Here is a 19,983-nt window from a genome sequence, read left to right on the forward strand (position 1 = left end):
TGTCTCTACTTAACCGATAAATAGGCATAATCTACATAAATTCTTGTATATATACCAAATCAACAAATAAGGAGCAAATGTAGATCTTTCTTTAGTCTTGATGTATGGAGAGAGAAACATGGAAACTTAAATTACCATATGTAAAATAGATATCCAATGGGAATTTGCTGTATGTCTCAGGGAACTCAAACAGAGGGTCTGTATCAACCTAGAAGGGTGGGATGGGGAGGGAGATGGGGGAGGTTCAAGAGGGAGGGGACATATGTACAGCTATGGCTGATTCATGTTGATGTTTCACAGAAAACAACAGAATTCTGTAAAGCCATTATCCTTCCATTAATAAATAAATTTAAAAAATCAGATTAAATAATAATATCATGTATTGGACAGACAAAACTTAAATGAGTTGAGGTCCATTATTAAGTGAACATGTTAATATAATTATCTAAAAATGACATTTTCTCCTTCATGTTACACCTATCAAGAATTCAATGGAAAAAATAATATAATTTTCCAAATTTTCAATTTGGACAGTCTTTTCAAAGTTCATGTAGCCATTAAAGTGTACGTTAATTTTTCATATATTTTATTATCTCTTCCCTGATAAATGTTTTCAATAAATATTCCTATTAATAAACGCACATATTTATATACTTCACTTTACCAATCTGACAACAGGCCAAATGCCATGATATAAAGAATATCTCCATTATTATTATTATTTTTCAAACCACCAAAGAATAATTTGACAGTACAATCCAAGAGGAGGGAGATTATAAATCCCCAGTATCCAAAACAGTGTTTGATAAACACTATATGCTCATTAAAAGTTGGACTAATGACTGATAAAAACATATCTTAGATTGAGTACAGAAAGAAAGTTACTTTCTTCCATTGGAATTTATCCTGTGGAAGTATTTACAAACCAAGAAATCAAGAAAGTATCATTACAATTTTGAAAGAATTTTAAAGTTTCAGAAGTATAAATTAATGTGACTGAAGCAAACAATGGACATACACAAAGATCTTTTAAAAATCATTAAAATAAATATTAACACATTTTATTTTTGAGTGTCAAGTGTATGTGTCAAGAACTTAATAGCTTGTGGTCTTTTATGAACAAACTATAGGTAATGAAGAACATAATGAGTTGCATTGACGATCTATCCATAAAATATTACACATTTGTGGTCTTATTTTCAGTAAGACAGAGTTCTCAGTTATTTTGTACCATGAGGGAGACAGTATTTGCAAGACTTTTCCAAAAGTGACTTGATATATATGAATCTACATGGTTTACACTCTTTCCACACTGTAATATTGGTTGTAGGACAATTATGACATCTCTGTATACTTTTAGAATTAGATCATTGATTTAACTTAGGATAAGATAAGGAAAATAACAGGGAGGGAACACAGCCCTCATCAACAGAAAATTGGATTAAAGATTTACTGAGCATGCCCCCACCCATCAGAACAAGACCCAGTTTCCCCCTCAGTCAGTCTTTCCCATCAGGAAGCTTCCATAAGCCTCTTACCCTTCTTCATCAGAGGGCACACAGACTGAAAACCACAATCACAGAAAACTAACCAATCTGATCACATGGACCACAGCCTGGTCTAACTCAATGAAACCATGAATGAGACCTGCTGTGAGGTGCCCCCCAAGATGGATGGGTCATGGTGGAGAGTTCTGACAGAATGTGGTCCACTGGAGAAGGGCATGGCAAACCACTTCAGTATTCCTACCTTGAGAACCCCATGAACAGCATGGAAAGGCATAAAGATAGGATACTGAAAGATGAATCCCCAGGTCAGTAGGTGCCCAATATGCTACTGTAGATCAGTGGAGAAATAACTTCAGAAAGAATGAAGAGACGGAGCCAAAGCAAAATCAACACCCAGTTGTGGATGGGGCTGGTGACAGAAGCAAAGTCCGATGCTGTAAAGAGCAATATTGCATAAAACCTGAAATGTTAGGTCCATGAATCAAGGCAAATTGGAAGTGGTCAAACAGGAGATGGCAAGCATGAACGTCAACATTTTAGCAATTAGAGAACTAAAATGGACTGGAATGGGTGAATTTAACTCAAATGACCATTATATCTACTACTGTGGGCAAGAATCCCTTAGAAGAAATGAAATAGCCATCATAGTCAACAAAAGAGTCTGAAATGCAGTACTTGGATACAATCTCAAAAACTACAGAATGATCTCTGTTCGTTTCCAAGGCAGACCACTCAATATCAGAGTAATCCAAGTCTATGCCCCAACGAGTAATCCTGAAGAAGTTGAAGTTGAACAGTTCTTTGAAGACCTTCTAGAACTAACACCCCCAAAAGATGTCCTTTTCATTATAGGGGACTGGAATGCAAAAGTAGGAAGTCAGGAAACACCTGGAGTAACAGGCAAATTTAGAGTTAGAGTACAGAATGAAGCAGGGCAAAGGCTAACAGAGTCTTGCCAAGAGAATGCACTGGTCATAGCAAACACCCTCTTCAACAACTCAAAAGAAGACTCTATTTATGCACATCACCAGACGGTCAATACCAAAATCAGATTGATTATATTCTTTGCAGGTAAAGATGGAGAAGCTCTATACAGTCAGCAAAAACAAGACTGGGAGCTGACTGTAGCTCATCATGAACTCTTAACTGCCAAATTTATAATTAAACTGAAGACAGTAAGGAAAACCACTAGACCATTCAAGTATGACCTAAATCAAATCCCTTATGATTATACAGTGGAAGTGAGAAATAGATTCAAGGGATTAGATGTGATAGACAGAGTTCCTGAAGAACTATAGATTCAGGTTTGTGACATTGTACAGGAGACAGTGATCAAGACCATTCTCAAGAAAAATAAATGCATAAAAGCAAAATGGCTGTCTGAGGAGGCCTTACAAATAGCTGTGAAAGAAGAGAAGCAAAAGGCAAAAGAGAAAAGGAAAGATATACTCATTTGAATGCAGAGTTCCAAAGAATAGCAACAGGAGATAAGAAAGCCTTTCTCAGTGATCAATGCAAAGAAATAGAGGAAAATAATAGAATGGGAAAGACTAGAGATCTCTTCAAGAAAATTAGAGATACCAAGGGAACATTTCATGGAAAGATGGGCACAATAAAGGACAGAAATGGTATGGATCTAACAGAAGCAGAGGATATTAAGAAGAAGTGACAAGAATACACAGAAGAAATATGGAAAAAAGATCTTCACGACCCAGATAATCATGATGGTATGATCACTCACCTAGAGCCAGACACCCTGGAATGCGAAGTGAACTAGGCCTTTGGAAGCACCACTACAAACAAAGCTAGTGGAGGTGATGGAATTCCAGCTGAGTTATTTCAAATCCTAAAAGATGATGCTGTGAAAATGCTGCACTCAATATGCCAGCAAACTTGGAAAACTCAGCAGTGGCCACAGGACTGGAAAGGTCACTTTTCATTCCAATCCCAAAGAAGGACAATGCCACAGAATGTTCAAACTACTGCACATTTGCACTCATCTCACACGCTAGTAAAGTCATGCTCAAAATTCTCCAAGCCAGGCTTCAATAGTACGTGAACTATGAACTTTCAGATGTTCAAGCTGGATTTAGAAAAGGCAGAGAAACAAGAGATCAAATTACCAACATCCGTTGGATCATCGGAAAAGCAGAAGAGTTCTAGAACAACATCTATTTTTGCTTTATTTACTATACCAAAGCCTTTGACTGTGTGGACCACAACAAAGTGTAGAAAATTCTTTAAGATATGGGAATGTCAGACGACCTGACTTGCCTCTTGAGAAATCTGTATGCAGGTCAGGAAGCAGCAGTCAGAATTTTACATGGAACAACAGACTGGTTCCAAATAGGAAAAGGAGTACATCAAGGCTGTATTTTGTCACCCTACTTATTTGACTTATATGCAGAGTACATCATGAGAGACGCTGGGCTGGATGAAGCACAAGCTGGAATCAAGATTGCCAGAAGAAATATCAATAACCTCAGATATGCAGATGACACCACCCTTATGGCAGAAAGTAAAGAACTAAAGAGTCTCTTGATGAAAGTGAAAGAGGAGAGTGAAAAAGTTGGCTTAAAGCTCAACATTCAGAAAACTAAGATCATGGCATCCGGTCCCATCACTTCATGATGAATAGATGGGGAAACAGTAGAAACAGTGACAGACTTTGTTTTTTGGGGCTCCAAAATCACTGCTGATGGTGACTGCAGCCATGAAATTAAAAGATGCTTCCTCCTTGGAAGGAAAGTTATGACCAACCTAGACAGCATATTGAAAAGCAGAGACATTACTTTGCCAACAAAGGTCCATCTAGTCAAGGCTATGGTTTCTCCAGTAGTCATGTAGGAAGGTGAGAGTTGGACTATAAAGAAAGCTGAGTGTTGATGAATTGATGCTTTTGAACTGTGATGTTGGAGAAGACTCTTGGGAGTCCCTTGGAGAGAAATGAGATCCATCCAGTCCATCCTAAAGGAGATCAGTCCTGGGTGTTCATTGGAAGGACTGATGCTGAAGCTGAAACTCCAATACTTTGGCCACTTGATGTGAAGAACTGACTCATTGGAAAAGACCCTGATGCTGGGAAAGATTGAAGTTAGGAGGAGAAGGAGAGACAGAGAATTAGATGGTTGCATGGCATCACCGACTCAATGGACATTAGTTTGAGAAAACTCTGGGAGTTGGTGATGGACAGGGAAGCCCGATGTGCTACATTCCATGGTTTTGCAAAGAGTTGGACATGATTGAGTGACTGAACTGATACTGAAAGATAAGGATTACAGTTTATGAGTTAAACACAAATAAAAGATACTTCACAATAAATATTTTTTTTAATCAGGCTAAATGGTATTTGGATTTTCAAGATGTTTGAACTTTAGGGAGCTAACTCTGTAAAATATACGTCCTACAGTGACTTTGTTGTTGTTTTTCAGTTACTAAGTCATGTCCAACTCCAGACACCATGGACTGCAGCATGCCAGGCTTCCCTGTCTTTCACCATCTCCTGAAGCTTGCTCAAACTCGTGACCATTGAGTTGGTGATGCCATCCAACCATCTCATCCTCTGTCATCCCCTTCTCCTCCTGCCTTCAATCTTTACCAGCATCAGGGTCTTTTCTAATGAGTCAGTTCTTCGCATCAGGTGGACAAAGTATCAGAGCTTCAGCTGCAGCATCAGTCCTTCCAATGAATATTCAAGACTGATTTCCTTTAGGATTGACTGGTTTGATCTCCTTGCAGTCCAAGGGACTCTCAAGGGTCTTCCCCACCACCACAATTTGAAAGTATCAATTCTTCAGCTCTCGGCTTTCTTTATGGTCCAAATCTCACATCCATACATGACTACTGGAAAAACCATAGCTTTGACTAGATGGACCTTTGTTGGCAAAGTAATATCTCTGCTTTTTTAACATGCTGCCTTGGTTTGCCATACCTTTTTTACCAAGGAGCATATTTTGATTTCATGGCTTCAGTCACCATCTGCAGTGATTTTGGAGCCCAAGAAAAGAAAGTCTATCACTGTTTCCATTGTTTTCCCATCTATTTGCCATGAAGTGATGGGACCGGATGCCATGATCTTCATTTTTTGAATGTTGAGTTTTAAGCCAGCTTTTTCACTCTCCTCTTTCACTTTCCTAAATAGGCTTTAGTTCCTCCTCACTTTCTGCCATAGGCTGGTGTCATCTACCGATCTGAGATTATTGATATTTCTCTCGGCAATCTTGATTCCAGCTTGTGCTTCATCTAGGCCAGTGTTTTTCTTGATATACTCTGCATGTAAGTTGAGTAAGCAGGGTGACAATATACAGCCTTGATGTACTCCTTTCCCAGTTTGGAAGCAGTTCATTTTTCCATGTCCGGTTCTAACTGTTATTTCTTTACCTGCATATAGGTTTCTCAGGAGGCAGGAAAGGTGGTCTGGTATTCCCATCTCTTTAAAAAATTTCCACAGTTTGTGGTGATTCACACAATCAAAGGCTTTTAGGATAGTCACTGAAGCAGAAGTAGATGGTTTTCTGGAATTCTCTTGCCTTTTCTATGATCCAGTGGATGTTGGCAATTTGATCTCTGGTTTCTCTGCCTTTTCTAAATCCAGCTTGAATATCTGAAAGTTCTCAGTTCACATACTGTTTAAGCCTAGCTTGAAGAATTTTGAGCATTACTTGGCTAGTGTGTGAAATGAGTGCAATTATGTGGTAGTTTGAACATTCTTTGGCGTTGCCTTTCTTCGGGACTGGAATGAAATCTGACCTTTAGCTTTATGACCCCATGGACTTGTAGCCCACCAGTCTCCTATGTCAATGGGATTTCCCAGATAAGAATACTGGAGTTGTTATCCTTTCCCTTCTCCAGGGAATCTTCTGACCCAAAGATTGAACCCAGGTTTGAACCCTTTTGGTGACTTTAGCTTCTGACTATCACACATTTTTGTCTAAGCTTAAAAATTTTAAGTTAAACATAGACTTACAGGGACTTCTTTGGTGGTCTCGTGCTTGAGAGTTTGCCTGCCAACGCAGAGGACACAAGTTCAAATCTTGTCCAGGAGGATTCCACATGCTGCTGGCAACGAAGCCCATGAACCACAGCTACTAAGCTGTGCTCTAAATCTAAAGCCCATGAACCACATCTACTGAAGCCCGTGGACCCTAGAAGCCCATGCTCTGCAACAAGAGAAGCTGCTGCAATGAGAAGTCCTTGCATTGTAGCTCGAGAGTAGCCCCCGCTCACCGCAACTAGACTAAGCCCTGGTGTCAACAGACTCGGTGAAGCCAAAAATAAATTAATTAATTAATTAAAAACAGAAAAGAAATGTAGGCATACATAGCTTATATTAACAAAACTTATGCTATGCAAAAATCATTGTAATAAACTAAATGTCTAATGAGCAGAATGATAAGAACCTACTTTTCATTTTTCATACACTTCTTGAAAACATAAAGTTATATTGATTTCATTTAATGTATGAAAATCTAATATAATATCTTCTATTGCTTGATTTTTGTGGATGATCAACTCAATACAGTATTACTTTGTCTTTAAAAACATTTAGAATAATTAAACACCAGTATAAAATCACTTTCAAATAGCTTTTCTAAATGACTTCTGAAAACTGAATGTACGTTTTTAGATATTTGACAATAATTTCTTATTTTTAAAAAATACTCCTTCTATAAATAGAGGTAATAAATATTACCTATAGTTAATAAAATGTGCAAGGTTAAGATGAGTTTTAGAGATTTATATCTGTTGCTTAAAGGTAATTGGAAAATGATGCAGCTATTTACTTAATCATAATGACTAACTGGATCCCCAATTCTACAATCCTTTTGCTCATTGGGGTTAATGCAACTTAATCATTCGAGGCAACACTAAAAAAAGGACAAGTTTATAAAATCAGTTCACCAAACTTATAAATGAAGCTAATTACCAAAATAGAGAATATACTACTGACACATGTTGAATAATAGATGGGAATTTTAATCTAATTACTGCCTCTATGAACTTACAGATGATCAATGTGTAAGTTGAAAGCAGCTCTTTTGCCCATTTCTCTTTTGCCCATTTCTGTCCCCCTCTAACCTTAAAGTGGATTTCCCTGGTAACTCAGATGGTAAAGAATCCACCGGCAATGCAGGAGATCCAGGTTTGATCCCTGAGTCAGGAAGAGCCTCTGGAGAAGGAAATGGCTACCCACTCCAGTATTCTTGTCTGGGAAATCCCATGGATATAGGAACTTGGCGAGTTACAGTCCATGGGGTCGTAAAGACTCAGACACAACTAATACACACACACACACACACACACACACACACACACACACACACATACACACACATGCCTTAATATAATCTAATTATAGGAATGAGATCATTAGGTAATTTAACCTAGCTCCTAACTTAATGTTTTCCTGAATGTGCACTATGCCTTGCCAACCCTGCTGGTTCTTTTCCTAGATTTAAAGAAGTAAGAATGAAGAATTAAGTAGTGAAAGAATGACTAGTTACCTCCTCTCAGTAGCTCCCTTAGCAATCCTGCAGGCAGACCATCCAGACAATATGAAGAGAGAGTCAGCCAGTCTGCACACAATGGAGACAAATGCAGAACCCAACCTCTTGCCTCAGTGATTCACTAAGATCCTTCACTTCTTTTTCCCTTTAAAAATTGTCATGGCTGAGAGGAGCCTTCAGCTGGTCTTGGGACATAAGTTCACCGTCTCCCCAGATTGTCAGCTTTTCTGATTAAATCACATTTCCTTTGTCTGGAAATGTGACTCTCAATTACTGACTTTTTGTGTGGCAAGCAACCAAACCTGGGTTCAGCAACACTCTGATTTAAATGTGCTTGTTTGGTTCATAATATTGAAGAAATAATTTAATTTATGGTTCAATTTCATCATGATTAACTAAATTACTTGAATCAAGAGATCTTTAGACTCTTTTCCAAATAGAACTCGTTGTATAGGAATTACCTAAGAGACATGTCACAGTTGGTCCCCAGCCCACCTTTCCCCAAACACAATTCTTTAGACTGTCTACCCCTGCAATCCAGAAACTATAAGTTTGAACTCTCTTACTTTCTTTTTCAAGGGATGGTGCCCATTGTGTGGGTTTTCCTACTTCCTAGGACACCCTCGGTAGTTTTTCCCTTTCCCCTCTTCCCTGTCTGGAAAATCTTTGCTCATTTTTTAAAGGGGTAGATTATAGTCATTTAATCGGAGAAGGCAATGGCACCCCACTCCAGTACTCTTGCCTGGAAAATCCCATGGACGGAGGAGCCTGGTAGGCTATAGTCCATGGGATCGCTAAGAGTCGGACACGACTGAGCGACTTCACTTTAACTTTTCCCTTTCATGCACTGGAGAAGGAAATGGCAACCCACTCCAGTGTTCTTGCCTGGAGAATCCTAGGGACGGTGGAACCTGGTGGGCTGCCGTCTATAGGGTCGCACAGAGTCGGACACGACTGAAGTGACTTAGCAGCAGCAGCAGCAGCAATCAACCAAATTATTAAATTGTGCACTGAGAGAGAACCACACTCATGCTAGTGAATCTCTACATTTTTAGTCTTTCTTAAACCGAAAAATAATTGAGATATTTAAACACTGTAAAGAAAGTGAAAGTGTTAATCGCTCATCCACTTCTGACTCTTGCCAGGGTCCTCTGTTCATGGGATTCTCCAGGCAAGAATGGAGTGGGTATCCATTCCCTTCTCTAGGGGATCTTTCCAACCTAGGGATTGAATCTGGGTCTCCTGCATTGCAGGCAGATTCTTTACTGTCTGAGCCACCAAGGAAGCCCCATTTAAACATTAAAACATAGCCAAATCAAAAGGCAGAACAAGTTCATTCTAAGTGACCAGAGCTCAAACCCTGAGTAAATGAACTGCCCCCTGAGTTTCCTCCCTGTTCATCTTTAATGCTTTGCTGAAGTGCTAGCAACTGCTTGTAAACTTTGTTCAAATGGCCAGGACTGAGTCTGTCCTCTAATTTGTGCTCCTAGCACTTTATATCTAAGTATATTAAAATACTAATCACACTATAAAACTTTATTTATTTGCCTTTCAGCCTGAGTATATACAACGTGTTCCCTTAGGCAGAGTCTATTTCTCTTCAGGTTGGCACAATTTCTGGCATATCCTAAGTACTCAAGATATTGTTTGAACATCAAATAAATGGGACCAAAAGCACTTAAGAAATATTTCTATCATTTTGGAACTTTTCACTCATTTTGTTTTTGTCTGCATTGTTAATGAGGAAACTCATGAAAAACCGAAGAAGATCCAGAAAGAAATATAGCAAAAGAATTGCAATATTAGAAAGGAGGGGACAAACTAAGTTTTATAAAGGGGCATTTAATATCTGGAGTAAAATACAAAGCAGATTTTGAAATTTTGCTTATTATAGGACTTTGGATAATATATGGAGTAATTGCAATATTTTTTGAGTTTTATTTTGCTGCAGTGAAAATATATGCCTAATTTTTCAATCCCTGATTTTTCTCTTTTCAAGGTTCCAATAAAGTACCAAGTTAGGAATTAACATGAATTCAGAGATTCAAATACTTGAAAATCAGAAGTCCATGAGCCAGCCGTCCTTGGGGTACACTGTCTCTATTGATACATCTTTCCAATAGACAAATGCTTTCCTAATGTTTACAGTGTCTAAATATGAACCATTGTAATATACTTAACCAGAGGAGAATACATTGTTTTCTTTAAATTTCATGTGATAATTTTGTAAACAGTGCTGGGAAATGCAGCATTATTTTATTTTCTTGCATTCTTTGCTATGTCCAGATTCGTGCCATCATCAGGCACTGATAAAAGTGGTTCCCCTGTTGCAGAATTCAGACTGTTGCTGAGAGTTCTGAACCAAAGGAGCATAACACCTCCATCTTCTGATTGTTTAAATTTAACTACTGACCATGTCAGATGGGAAACCAAGAAGGATCATAATTTCATGATTAGTATAACTCTGAAATCAGAAAACAATTATGCCAGTGGTAAAATTTATCAATTTACTGCATTATGAATAGAGAAAGCATATTTAGCTGGTTTGACTCAAAGATCAACATAGGTCAATAGACAAGACAGTCGTGTTTCCAGGCTGAACATGACTTTAACATGAAAAATTCAGTTGTATTTGAAGCCTATTAGGAACCTGACATCTGAGGAAATATAATGTTCTGCCATGTTATAAAATGCTGATAATTTCAAAATACGTATTCCAGTTATTATAAATGAGCCCTTTCAATGTTTTAGAAAACCTAAGAAAAGTTCACAGTCCCCAGCTGAACAATGCAACAGCTAGATAGTCGTGCATCTAAAGGTTCAAAATGGGTGGAGGGATTCTGTGAAATAGTTTTGGATTTCAACTTGCTTTTTCGTGTTTTTGCAAAATGATACTAATGAATGTCAATAAAATAAACAAGGCCATCTTTACAAGTGTTATGCAAATCAGATTTCCAATTCACAGCTGTCATATCAATGTAAGGACCACACTGGACTTACCACCCCAGCGCTCATCACAGACGGTAAAGAGAGTGGTTTTATTGGCTAAGCCAGGAAGCATGGTGCTGCACTCCATGACAATGGCCTGAGGGATCATTATGATGCAGGACACAATCCAGATGATGATGATGCTGTTCCGGGCCCGCTTGGCTGTGCTCTTAAACATCAGAGGGTGACAGATAGCATACCACCGGTCCAAGGCAATGCAGCTCAGCGTGAGGACAGACACAGATACCGACACGGTCTAAAGAAAGAAGGAAGGTAGTACAGGGAAGCACCAGCTGTTACATGGCTGACTCTCAATATTTGTACTGTTTCAGAAGGGTAGGTACACAGATAACCAGATTCAAAGTTGTCAAAAGACATGTCATTCAAGTGCTTTCTATTAAAAAAAGAAAAAAAATCTGCCACAAAAAATATTAGAAATGTATCAGGAAAAATAATTACCTATTTCCCATTAAATATAAAAGTGTTCTATGATTGAGTGCTAAGTTGCTTCGATCGAGTTCGGCTCTTTACAACCCCATGGACGGTAGCCCTCTAGGCTCCTCTGTTCATGGAATTCTCCAGGTGAGAATACTTCCAGGGGATCCTGTATTTGAACTCAAGTCTTATTTCTTCGCCATTGGCAGGTGGGCTCTTTATCACTAGCACCACTTGGGAAGCTGCCTCTTTTTTTATGCCAGGTGTTTTGATTTATATGACATTCTTTGAATAAAGATAAGCATGATTTTGTTTTGGTAGTTTTCCATTGATGAGGGAAATCTTATCTTCAAAGGGAAAATAAGGTAAAAACATATATGTTCATAGTCTGAACTGGAAATTTTTCTTTTGCTTATACACAATAATACGATGACATGGCTTTCTTTTAAATTAACATACAAGAATTTGATTGCAATTGCATTTAATTAGCACTTTTGAATTATTGGTATCTCATTTCTTATTTTTAAATAACCAAGGTTATTTGTACATCAGTTCATTTTCAATATGCAAATGTATGAGTTGTGATAAAAAGTAATATTCGATATGGATCTCCTTGCCATAGTTTGCTCATTGCTGGAATAAGCAAACTACCTCTAAAATTCAAATAGGTTCACCTAATTCAGATTTCTATATAGTTAATGGCATCACACACATTTAACTTGGAACTTTAAGAAAATAGTAAAGAGACATGCCATGTATGCCTATGCCCCATGATCAGCTTATGTAATTGCCGTGCCACGTCAGGTCACTTCAGTCGTGTCCTACTCTCTGCAACACTATAGACGGTAGCCCGCCAGGCTCCTCTGTCCATGGGATTCTCTAGGCAAGAATACTGGAGTGGGTTGCCAGGCCCTTCTCCAGGGGATCTTCCTAACCCAGGGATCAAACCTGAATCTGTTAATTCTACTGCATTGGCAGGCGGGTTCTTTACCACTAACAAAACCTGGGAAGCCCCCAGTTTATTTAATTATATTCAGTGCATTCTATACTGAATGGACAGATCATTGGTTAAAAAATCAATTCACTCAAAACCCTCTCTTTAAACACAAGCCTCATTCTCCTGTTAGTTTTTTTTTTTTTTTTTACAGATTTCTATTTACTTTCTTCTCAACACTTATAGCATGCTGAATTCATTAATTTACTGTTTATCTTCTCTGTGGAACAAAGACCAATGGCACGAGGGACTGTGCAAAACAGTACCTGGCACAGTGCTTGATGTGTTTATTACGTGGCAGAGTCATCTTTCTCTATTTCTCTGTCCTAGTTGTATTGATCCTATAATATGTGAATGGGAATGTATCTCTGCTTCTTACATCAGGACCTTGCTTGTTGATGCAATGACTATGGGTACAGATGAGGAGAGGGATGTACATGCTGGTCTAGCACAGGGGGAGAGGTTCTGGGCTAAGCATCAGGACCACATAGCCATTCTCATCTCCTCCCAGCTAGCTGCACAATGTGGGTCACCTACTTAACAACTGTTGGCAAATGTGTGTATTTTTTTCTATTAAATGAGTAAAATTGACAATAAGATGCTTGCCAACTCTGATTCTTTTGATTCTCTTTAGAAAAGATGACAGAGCACAGTTGAAATAAATTCCGCTACCATGTTTTCTGGGATGCACCACATGGCACTTGCTAAATGTGAGATCTTGGGTAAGTTACTTAAGCTATGCCTCAATTTTCTCATCAGTAAACTTGCATGATAATCGTAGCCACCACGGACTTGTCGAAAGAAGAGTCAGTCAACATGTGATATGCCTAATCTGGGCCTGGTATATAAATGATAGGTGTTTGTTATTCCTTGTTATGATGATGGCAGTGGTGATGGTGATTATACTATTCATATTTTCTTCTATTCTCAAGCTTAGAATTCTAGCTTTTAATTGGAACAGACTGCTTTACAGTGAAGACTAGTTATAGAAATTACAAGTAAAGATGCAAACTGTTCTAAGTTCTTGGAGGTTAATTTCAACTTTAATTTGAAAGGGATGAACTCTATCAGAGTAGGTTTATGTTGGTTGATTTGTTGCTGTTCAATTGCTCAGTAGTGTCTGACTCTTCGCAACCCCAAGGTCTTCAGAATGCCAGGCTTCCCTGTCCTTCAGCATGTCCTAGAGCTTGCTCAAACTCATGTCCACTGAGTTGGTGATGCCATCCAACAATCTCGTCCCCTGTTGTCCCTTTCTCCTGCCTTCAATCTCTCCCAGCATCAGGGTCTTTTCTAATGAGTCGACTCTTTGCATGAGGTGGTCAAAATATTGGAGCTTCAGCTTTAGCATCAGTCCTTCCAATGAATACTCATGGTTGATTTCTTTTAGGATTGACTAGTTTGATTTCTTTGCAGTCCAAGGGACTTTCAAGAGTCTTTTCTGGCATCAGAGTTCGAAGGCATCAATTTTTGGTGCTCAGCATTTTGCATTGTCCAGCTTTCACATTCATACATAACTACTGGAAAAAAACCATAGCTTTGACTAGATGGACCTTTGTTGGCAAAGTAACATTTCTACTTTTTAATATGCTGTCTAGGTTGGTCATAGATTCTCTTCCAAGGAGCAAGCGTCTTTTAATTTCATGACTGCAGTCACCGTCTGCAGTGAATTTTGAAACCCAAGAAAAAAGCTGCCACTACTTCCCCTTTTCCCTCTTCTATTTGCCATGAAGTGATGATTGTGTTTTGTTTTGTTTTTTTGGTGTTGAGTTTCAAACCAGCTTTTTCACTCTCCTCTTTCACCCCCATCAAGAGGATCTTTAGTTCCTCTTCCTTTCTGCCACTGGAGTTGTATCATGTGCATATCTGAGGTTGTTGCTATTTCTCCTGGCAATCTTGATTCCACCTTGTTGATGGCACCTGGAAATTCCTTGGCACTGCCTTAGGGGACATTCACACCTTTCTCCAGTGTCCACTCTTTGCTCAACCTCCATTTCTCCCTGAGAATGTGTCAAGCACCCAGAGCCCTTCCAAACACTTGCCAGCTTGGGGATAGAGCAGTGGTCATCTAACTCTGCACAGTTGACCTTTCATACTACTGAGCCAGGGCTATATTTATCCTCTCTAGCAATTAGAAATGAAAAGTTCTCAACAAGGCTTAGTATCTTGTTTTTCATAAATTCTAATCAACATGGGTGAATGGGATAGAAGTGATGTGATTCGAATTCTGAAGTCATTTCTAGGAGTTCCTTCAACTGCTAGAAATAATCAGTTCCAATCAGTGTGCTTGAGAGATGACTGTCCAGTGCCAGTGGTGAGCCAGGGTGCAGCATCTTCTCATGAGAGAACATTCTGGTTTGGATAATCTAATGGTATATAATCCATTGAATGAACCCTTAGGCATCAGTGCTTTAACAGTCATTGTTTGACTACTGTATTTGCTGCTGTATAATATACTGTTACAATTAGAATCCAATTTACATGGTTTTCTCAAAGGTGATAGACAGTTGCATCTGATCATAAGTGATTATAAATGAGAGTTCTGTTGTGGCTTTTCCCTTGTAGGAGTGCACTTCTGGTTGCCTTTTTCATTGAGATTTTGACAGTAGGTCAAATCAAACTGATAGTAAATCACTTCAGAAATGAATGTCGTGTGAACTGTGAACACTGTGAGTGAAGCAAAGTGAGATGAGGTGGACTTTCTTTTGCTGTTGATGCTTTATCTTGCATTGGTCCTATGAGTGCCCTGTGGTCAGGTCAATGTGGGAAGTTTGTTTGTTAGAGGAGTCAGTTTCATGCTAGCATATAGATGTGACAAATGGCACCAGAGATCCACGACAAGTAGAGATGGAAATTCTGCCAAATTGCAAGTTTGGATGATAGACACTAATAGACTGGAATGTAGGAAAGTGTGACTGAGAGAAAGAGGGAGACCATCTGCCTACTGAACACCCATCACCCAAATCTCAATAGACTTTTGTTCTTTTCCTGTGCAGAGACTCTTCAGTTATATTAAAAAGTCACTCTGAAAAAGCCATTCACTGCTCCTTTAGGGCTTCCCTGGTAGTAATACTCCCAGGTAGTAGTATTCCTTTCATCTGGTAAAGAATCCACCTGCAATGCAGGAGACCCTGGTTCAATTCCTGGGCTGGGAATTTCCCCTGGAAGAGGGGTAGCCTCCCATTCCTGTATTTTAGGGTTTCCCTGGTGGCTCAGATGGTAAAGAATCTGCCTGCAAAACAGGAGACCTGGGCTCGATCCGTGGGTTGGGACGATCCCCTGAAGGAGGGCACGGCAACCCACTCCAGTATTCTTGCCTGGAGAATCCCCAAGGACTGAGGAACCTGGCAGGCTACAGTCCATGGGGTTGCCAAGAGTCAGACACAGTTGAGTGACTCAGCACAGCACACTGCTCCTATAAGTGTAAGAAGAAAAGTGAAATATTTTATATTTTTTCAAGAAACTCATGATAATTATTCAGCAAATAGCCCAATGAAAGTTAATGATCTTTGACCTACAAAATGATTAAAGATATAAAAGGGTCATTTTAATTATTTGTGTGTGTGTGTGCTTTCTCAGTTGTGTCTGACTCATTGCAACTCCATAGCCAGGCTCCTCTGTCCCTGGAATCTTCCAGGCAAGAATACTGGAGCGGGTTGCCATGTCCTATTCCAGGGGATCTTCCCAATCCATGGTTCAAACTCCCATCTCTTGTGTCTACTGCATTAGCAGGAAGATTCTTTACCCACTGGCACCACCTGGGAAGCCTTGTAGGATGAAGCACAGGCTGGAATCAATATTGCCAAGAGAAATATCAATAACCTCAGATATGCAGATGATACCATCCTTATGGCAGAAAGTGAAGTGGAACTAATGAGCCTCTTGATGAAAGTGAAAGAGGAGAATGAAAAAGTTGGCTTAAAACTCAGCCTTCTAAAAACTAAGATCATGGCATCCAGTCTCATCACTTCTTGGCAAATAGATGGGGAAACAATGGAAACAGTGAGAGACTTTATTTTCTTGGGCTTCAAAATCACTGTAGATGGTGACTGAAGCCATGAAATTAAAAGACACTTGCTCCTTGGAAGAAAAGCTATGACCAACATATACAGCATATTAAAAAGCAGAGACATTACTTTGCCGGCAAAGGTCCATCTAGTCAAAGCTATGGTTTTTCCAGTAGTCATGTATGGATGTGAGAGTTGGACTATAAAGAAAGCTGAGTGCCGAGGAATTGATGTTTTTGAACCATGGTGTTGGAGAAGACTTTTGAGAGTTCCTTGGACTGCAAGGAGATCCAACCAGTCAATTCTTAAGGAAATCAGTCCAGAATATTCATTGGAAGAAAGGACTGATGCTAAAGCTGAAACTCCAATACTTTGTCCACCTGATGAGAAGAACTGACTCATTGGAAAAGACCCTGATGCTGGGAAAGATTGAACTCAGGAAGAGAAGGGGACGACAGAGGATGAGATGGTTGGATGGCATCACCAGCTTGGTGGACATGAGTTTGAACAAGTGCCAGGAGTTGGTGATGGACAGGGAAGCCTAGAGTGCTGCAGTCCATGGGGTTGCAAAGAGTCAGACATGACTGAGCAACTGAACTGAACATGTCTTGACAACTCATTTCTTTTAATCACTGAATAATATTCTATTATCTGGTTGTACTCCAAATAGTTTATCTATTCATCTACTGAAGGACATCTTAGTTACCTCAAAGTTTTGGTCATCATGGATAAAGCTGCCATAGACATTTGCATGAGAGTTTTTCTGTGTATGTAAATTTTCAAATCAAGGAGTGCAATTGCTGGATCATATATTGGGACTGTTTTGTTTTGTTAAAAAAAAAAACCAGTCTTCCAAAATGGCTGTAACATTTTTCATTATCCTCACCAGCAATGAATGAGAGTTCCTGTTGCTCCAAATCTCTGCCAGCTTTTGTTGTTGTCAGAGGTTCATAGTTTGGCTGTTCTAATAAGTATGTAGTGATATTTCACTATTTTAATTAGCATTTTGCTGATGAGATGTGATGAAGGACATTTTTTCATATGTTTCTTTGCCATTTGTATATCTTCTTTAGTAAGGTGTCATTAATGTCTTTGGTCTGTGTTTTAGTTAGGTTGTTCGCTTTCAGATTGCTTAGTTTTAACAACTCTTTGTATATTTTAGATGTTGTTTAGTCCCTAAGTCATGTCTGCTTCTTTTGCAACCCCATGGGCTGTAGCCCACCAGGGTCCTCTGTCCATGGGGATTTCCCAGGCAAGAATACTGTAGCGGGTTATCATTTCCTTCTCCAGGGGTTTTTCCCAACCCAGGGATCAAACCCATGTCTCCTGCTTGGCAGGCAGATTCTTTACCACTGAGCCACCTGGGAAGCCCTTATTTTAGACAACAGTCACTTATTATACATATCTTTGGCAAAGATTTTCTCCCAGTTTGTGCCTTGTCTTCTCATTCTGTTTACCCTGAATTTTGCAGAGCAGAAGTTTTTAATGTTAATGAAGTCAGCTTATCAATGATTTATTTCAAGCAGCACATTTTTGTTGTTACATCTAAAAAGTCATCAAAATACTCAAGGCCATTTGGGTTTCTTCTAAGTTATCTTTTAAGAGTTTTATAGTTTTGCTTTTACATTTGGGTCTATGATTCATTTTTGGTCAATTTTTCTGAAGAATGTAAGGTCCATGTTTAGACTCAGTTGTTCTTCTTGCCTCAGTTTGTCATCATTGGGTGCATATTGTCATTTTATCCAAATATTATGATATCATCTTGGAGGCCAGATGGAATAAGAACTAAATGGCAGAAGGTGGTCATGGGATCTAGTGGGGAGTGGCCACCATTTCACTCACTGTCCAATTGCTAGAGGAAATCCAGGTCTTTTAGAACTGTGGCTATGAACACCAGCTTGGGAAAATTTTTAAAGATTTCAGAGATATCAGAATATCAATCAGAGAAGTATTCTCTGGAAGTATTTGTTCTTAATTTGTTGTAGAGCAACTAGTTATAGAAAAGCATATTTCAGAACTGAACAGTAGAACATTAGTGATAATGATGATGACAGATGTTTATTGAGAACATACTGTTTTTGTAAGGCCATAGGCTTCCAGAGACTAATATCTGTGCCAAATGGTTTATATAGTTATCTAAGTAAATGAGCACAGCAACCACAAGACATATTTATAATTAAAATTTTTAATCTTTTAAAATAAGTGAATCTCAAAGAGCTTATGTATTTGGCTCAATGGTATACAATCAGTGAATGGCAGAATAGAGGTTCCAAATGTGGCAGTTTAATTCAAACCTGCACTAAAACATGTTCCCTGTACTGCTTTGACAGTATAGCTCTTGATTTCTCAGCAGTAAATGAGACTACTTATAAAAACAATACTCAGTTATTTGGATTGGTATAACCTCAATCATTGATTTGTTCAAGTTCCTTATTTTATAATCAGAAAATTAGAGATCAAAGAAGCAAAAAGTTTACACAGCATAGGACTCTGACACTTTTTTACCCAGAACTTACCTTGTTTACCCAAAAAGTTTCTAGTATTACTTTCCTTAAGTTTGCCAGTTTCTCTCTTAATGCACTAAGTATTTGCTAATGGGCCATGGCTATAAATGAAAATGATTATGCATTCTTTTTGGGAGTTTCTGAGTTTGAACCCCCCAAAAGTGTGCAAAACATTTACCTGTAAATAAGGAATCACTTTACAGAGGGACTGTCCGAAGAACCAGGTCTCAGTAATGTCCACAACTAACGTGGCTGGAAGGCAGGTGATGGTCACAAGCACATCAGCCAGAGAAAGGTTGACAATGAAGTAATTGGTCACCGTCCTCATGTGGTGATTCTTCCACACGGCCACACAAACTGATTCGAAAAGAAAAAGGAATGGTCTCTGTTATGGACTGAACGTCCGTGTTGTGGAAGGTGCAATGAAACAGAAATTCATATATTAAGATCCTACCCCCTGAAAAGAAGATGGGGTAAATATATACAAAAGAATATTACTCAGCCATGAAAAAGAATGATATCGTGTCACCTGCAGCAACATGGATGGAACTAGAGATTATTGCATTAAGTGAAGTAAGTCAGATAAAGACAAATAATACACAATATCCATTATATGTGGAAATCTAAGATATGACACAAATAGATCTGTTTTTGAAGAAGAGACAGAATCACAGACACAGAGAACAGACTGGTGGCTGTGGAGGAGGAAGGGGCTGAGGGAGTGATGGGTTGGGAAGTTGGGATTAGCAGATGTATGCTTTATATATAGAATGGATAAGCAATAAGATCCGACGGTACAGAGTGCGCGCATGCTCAGTTGCTCAGTCGTGTCCAACTCTTTGTGACCCTGTGGACTGTAGCCTGCCAGGCTTCTCTGTCCATGGAAATTTCTGGGCAAGAATACTGGAGTGGATTACCATCTCTTACTCCAGGAGATCTTCCCAATCAAAGGATCGAATCCACGTCTCCTGTGTCTCCTGCATTGGCAGGTGGATTTTTTAACCACTGAGAACCTGGGAAGCCACTTTTACTATATAGCATAGG

General features: G+C 39.0%; 1 protein-coding gene and 1 long non-coding RNA gene across 3 annotated transcripts in view; one reads left to right on the forward strand and one right to left on the reverse strand.

The window, feature by feature from the left end:
• Positions 1-19,983, reverse strand: part of HCRTR2 (hypocretin receptor 2) — a 128,610-nt gene that overhangs the window by 21,526 nt on the left and 87,101 nt on the right. For both annotated transcript variants that reach the window (XM_081517480.1, XM_081517481.1), the window contains exons 2-3: positions 19,118-19,296; positions 11,015-11,258 (exon numbers count right to left, since the gene is read on the reverse strand). In XM_081517480.1, coding sequence (XP_081373606.1) covers positions 11,015-11,258; positions 19,118-19,296 — 423 coding nt within the window. The remainder of the gene's footprint in view (positions 1-11,014; positions 11,259-19,117; positions 19,297-19,983) is intronic.
• LOC145516339 (uncharacterized) overlaps positions 11,139-19,983 on the forward strand; it is a 125,911-nt gene continuing 117,066 nt past the window's right edge. The window contains exons 1-2 of the long non-coding RNA XR_014061309.1: positions 11,139-11,338; positions 13,066-13,153. This is a non-coding gene — a long non-coding RNA (uncharacterized LOC145516339). The remainder of the gene's footprint in view (positions 11,339-13,065; positions 13,154-19,983) is intronic.

The sequence above is a fragment of the Giraffa tippelskirchi genome, chromosome 8 (assembly GCF_054371585.1).
Source record: "Giraffa tippelskirchi isolate mGirTip1 chromosome 8, T2T-mGirTip1v1.2.pri, whole genome shotgun sequence".
Classification (NCBI taxonomy): Eukaryota; Metazoa; Chordata; class Mammalia; order Artiodactyla; family Giraffidae; genus Giraffa; species Giraffa tippelskirchi.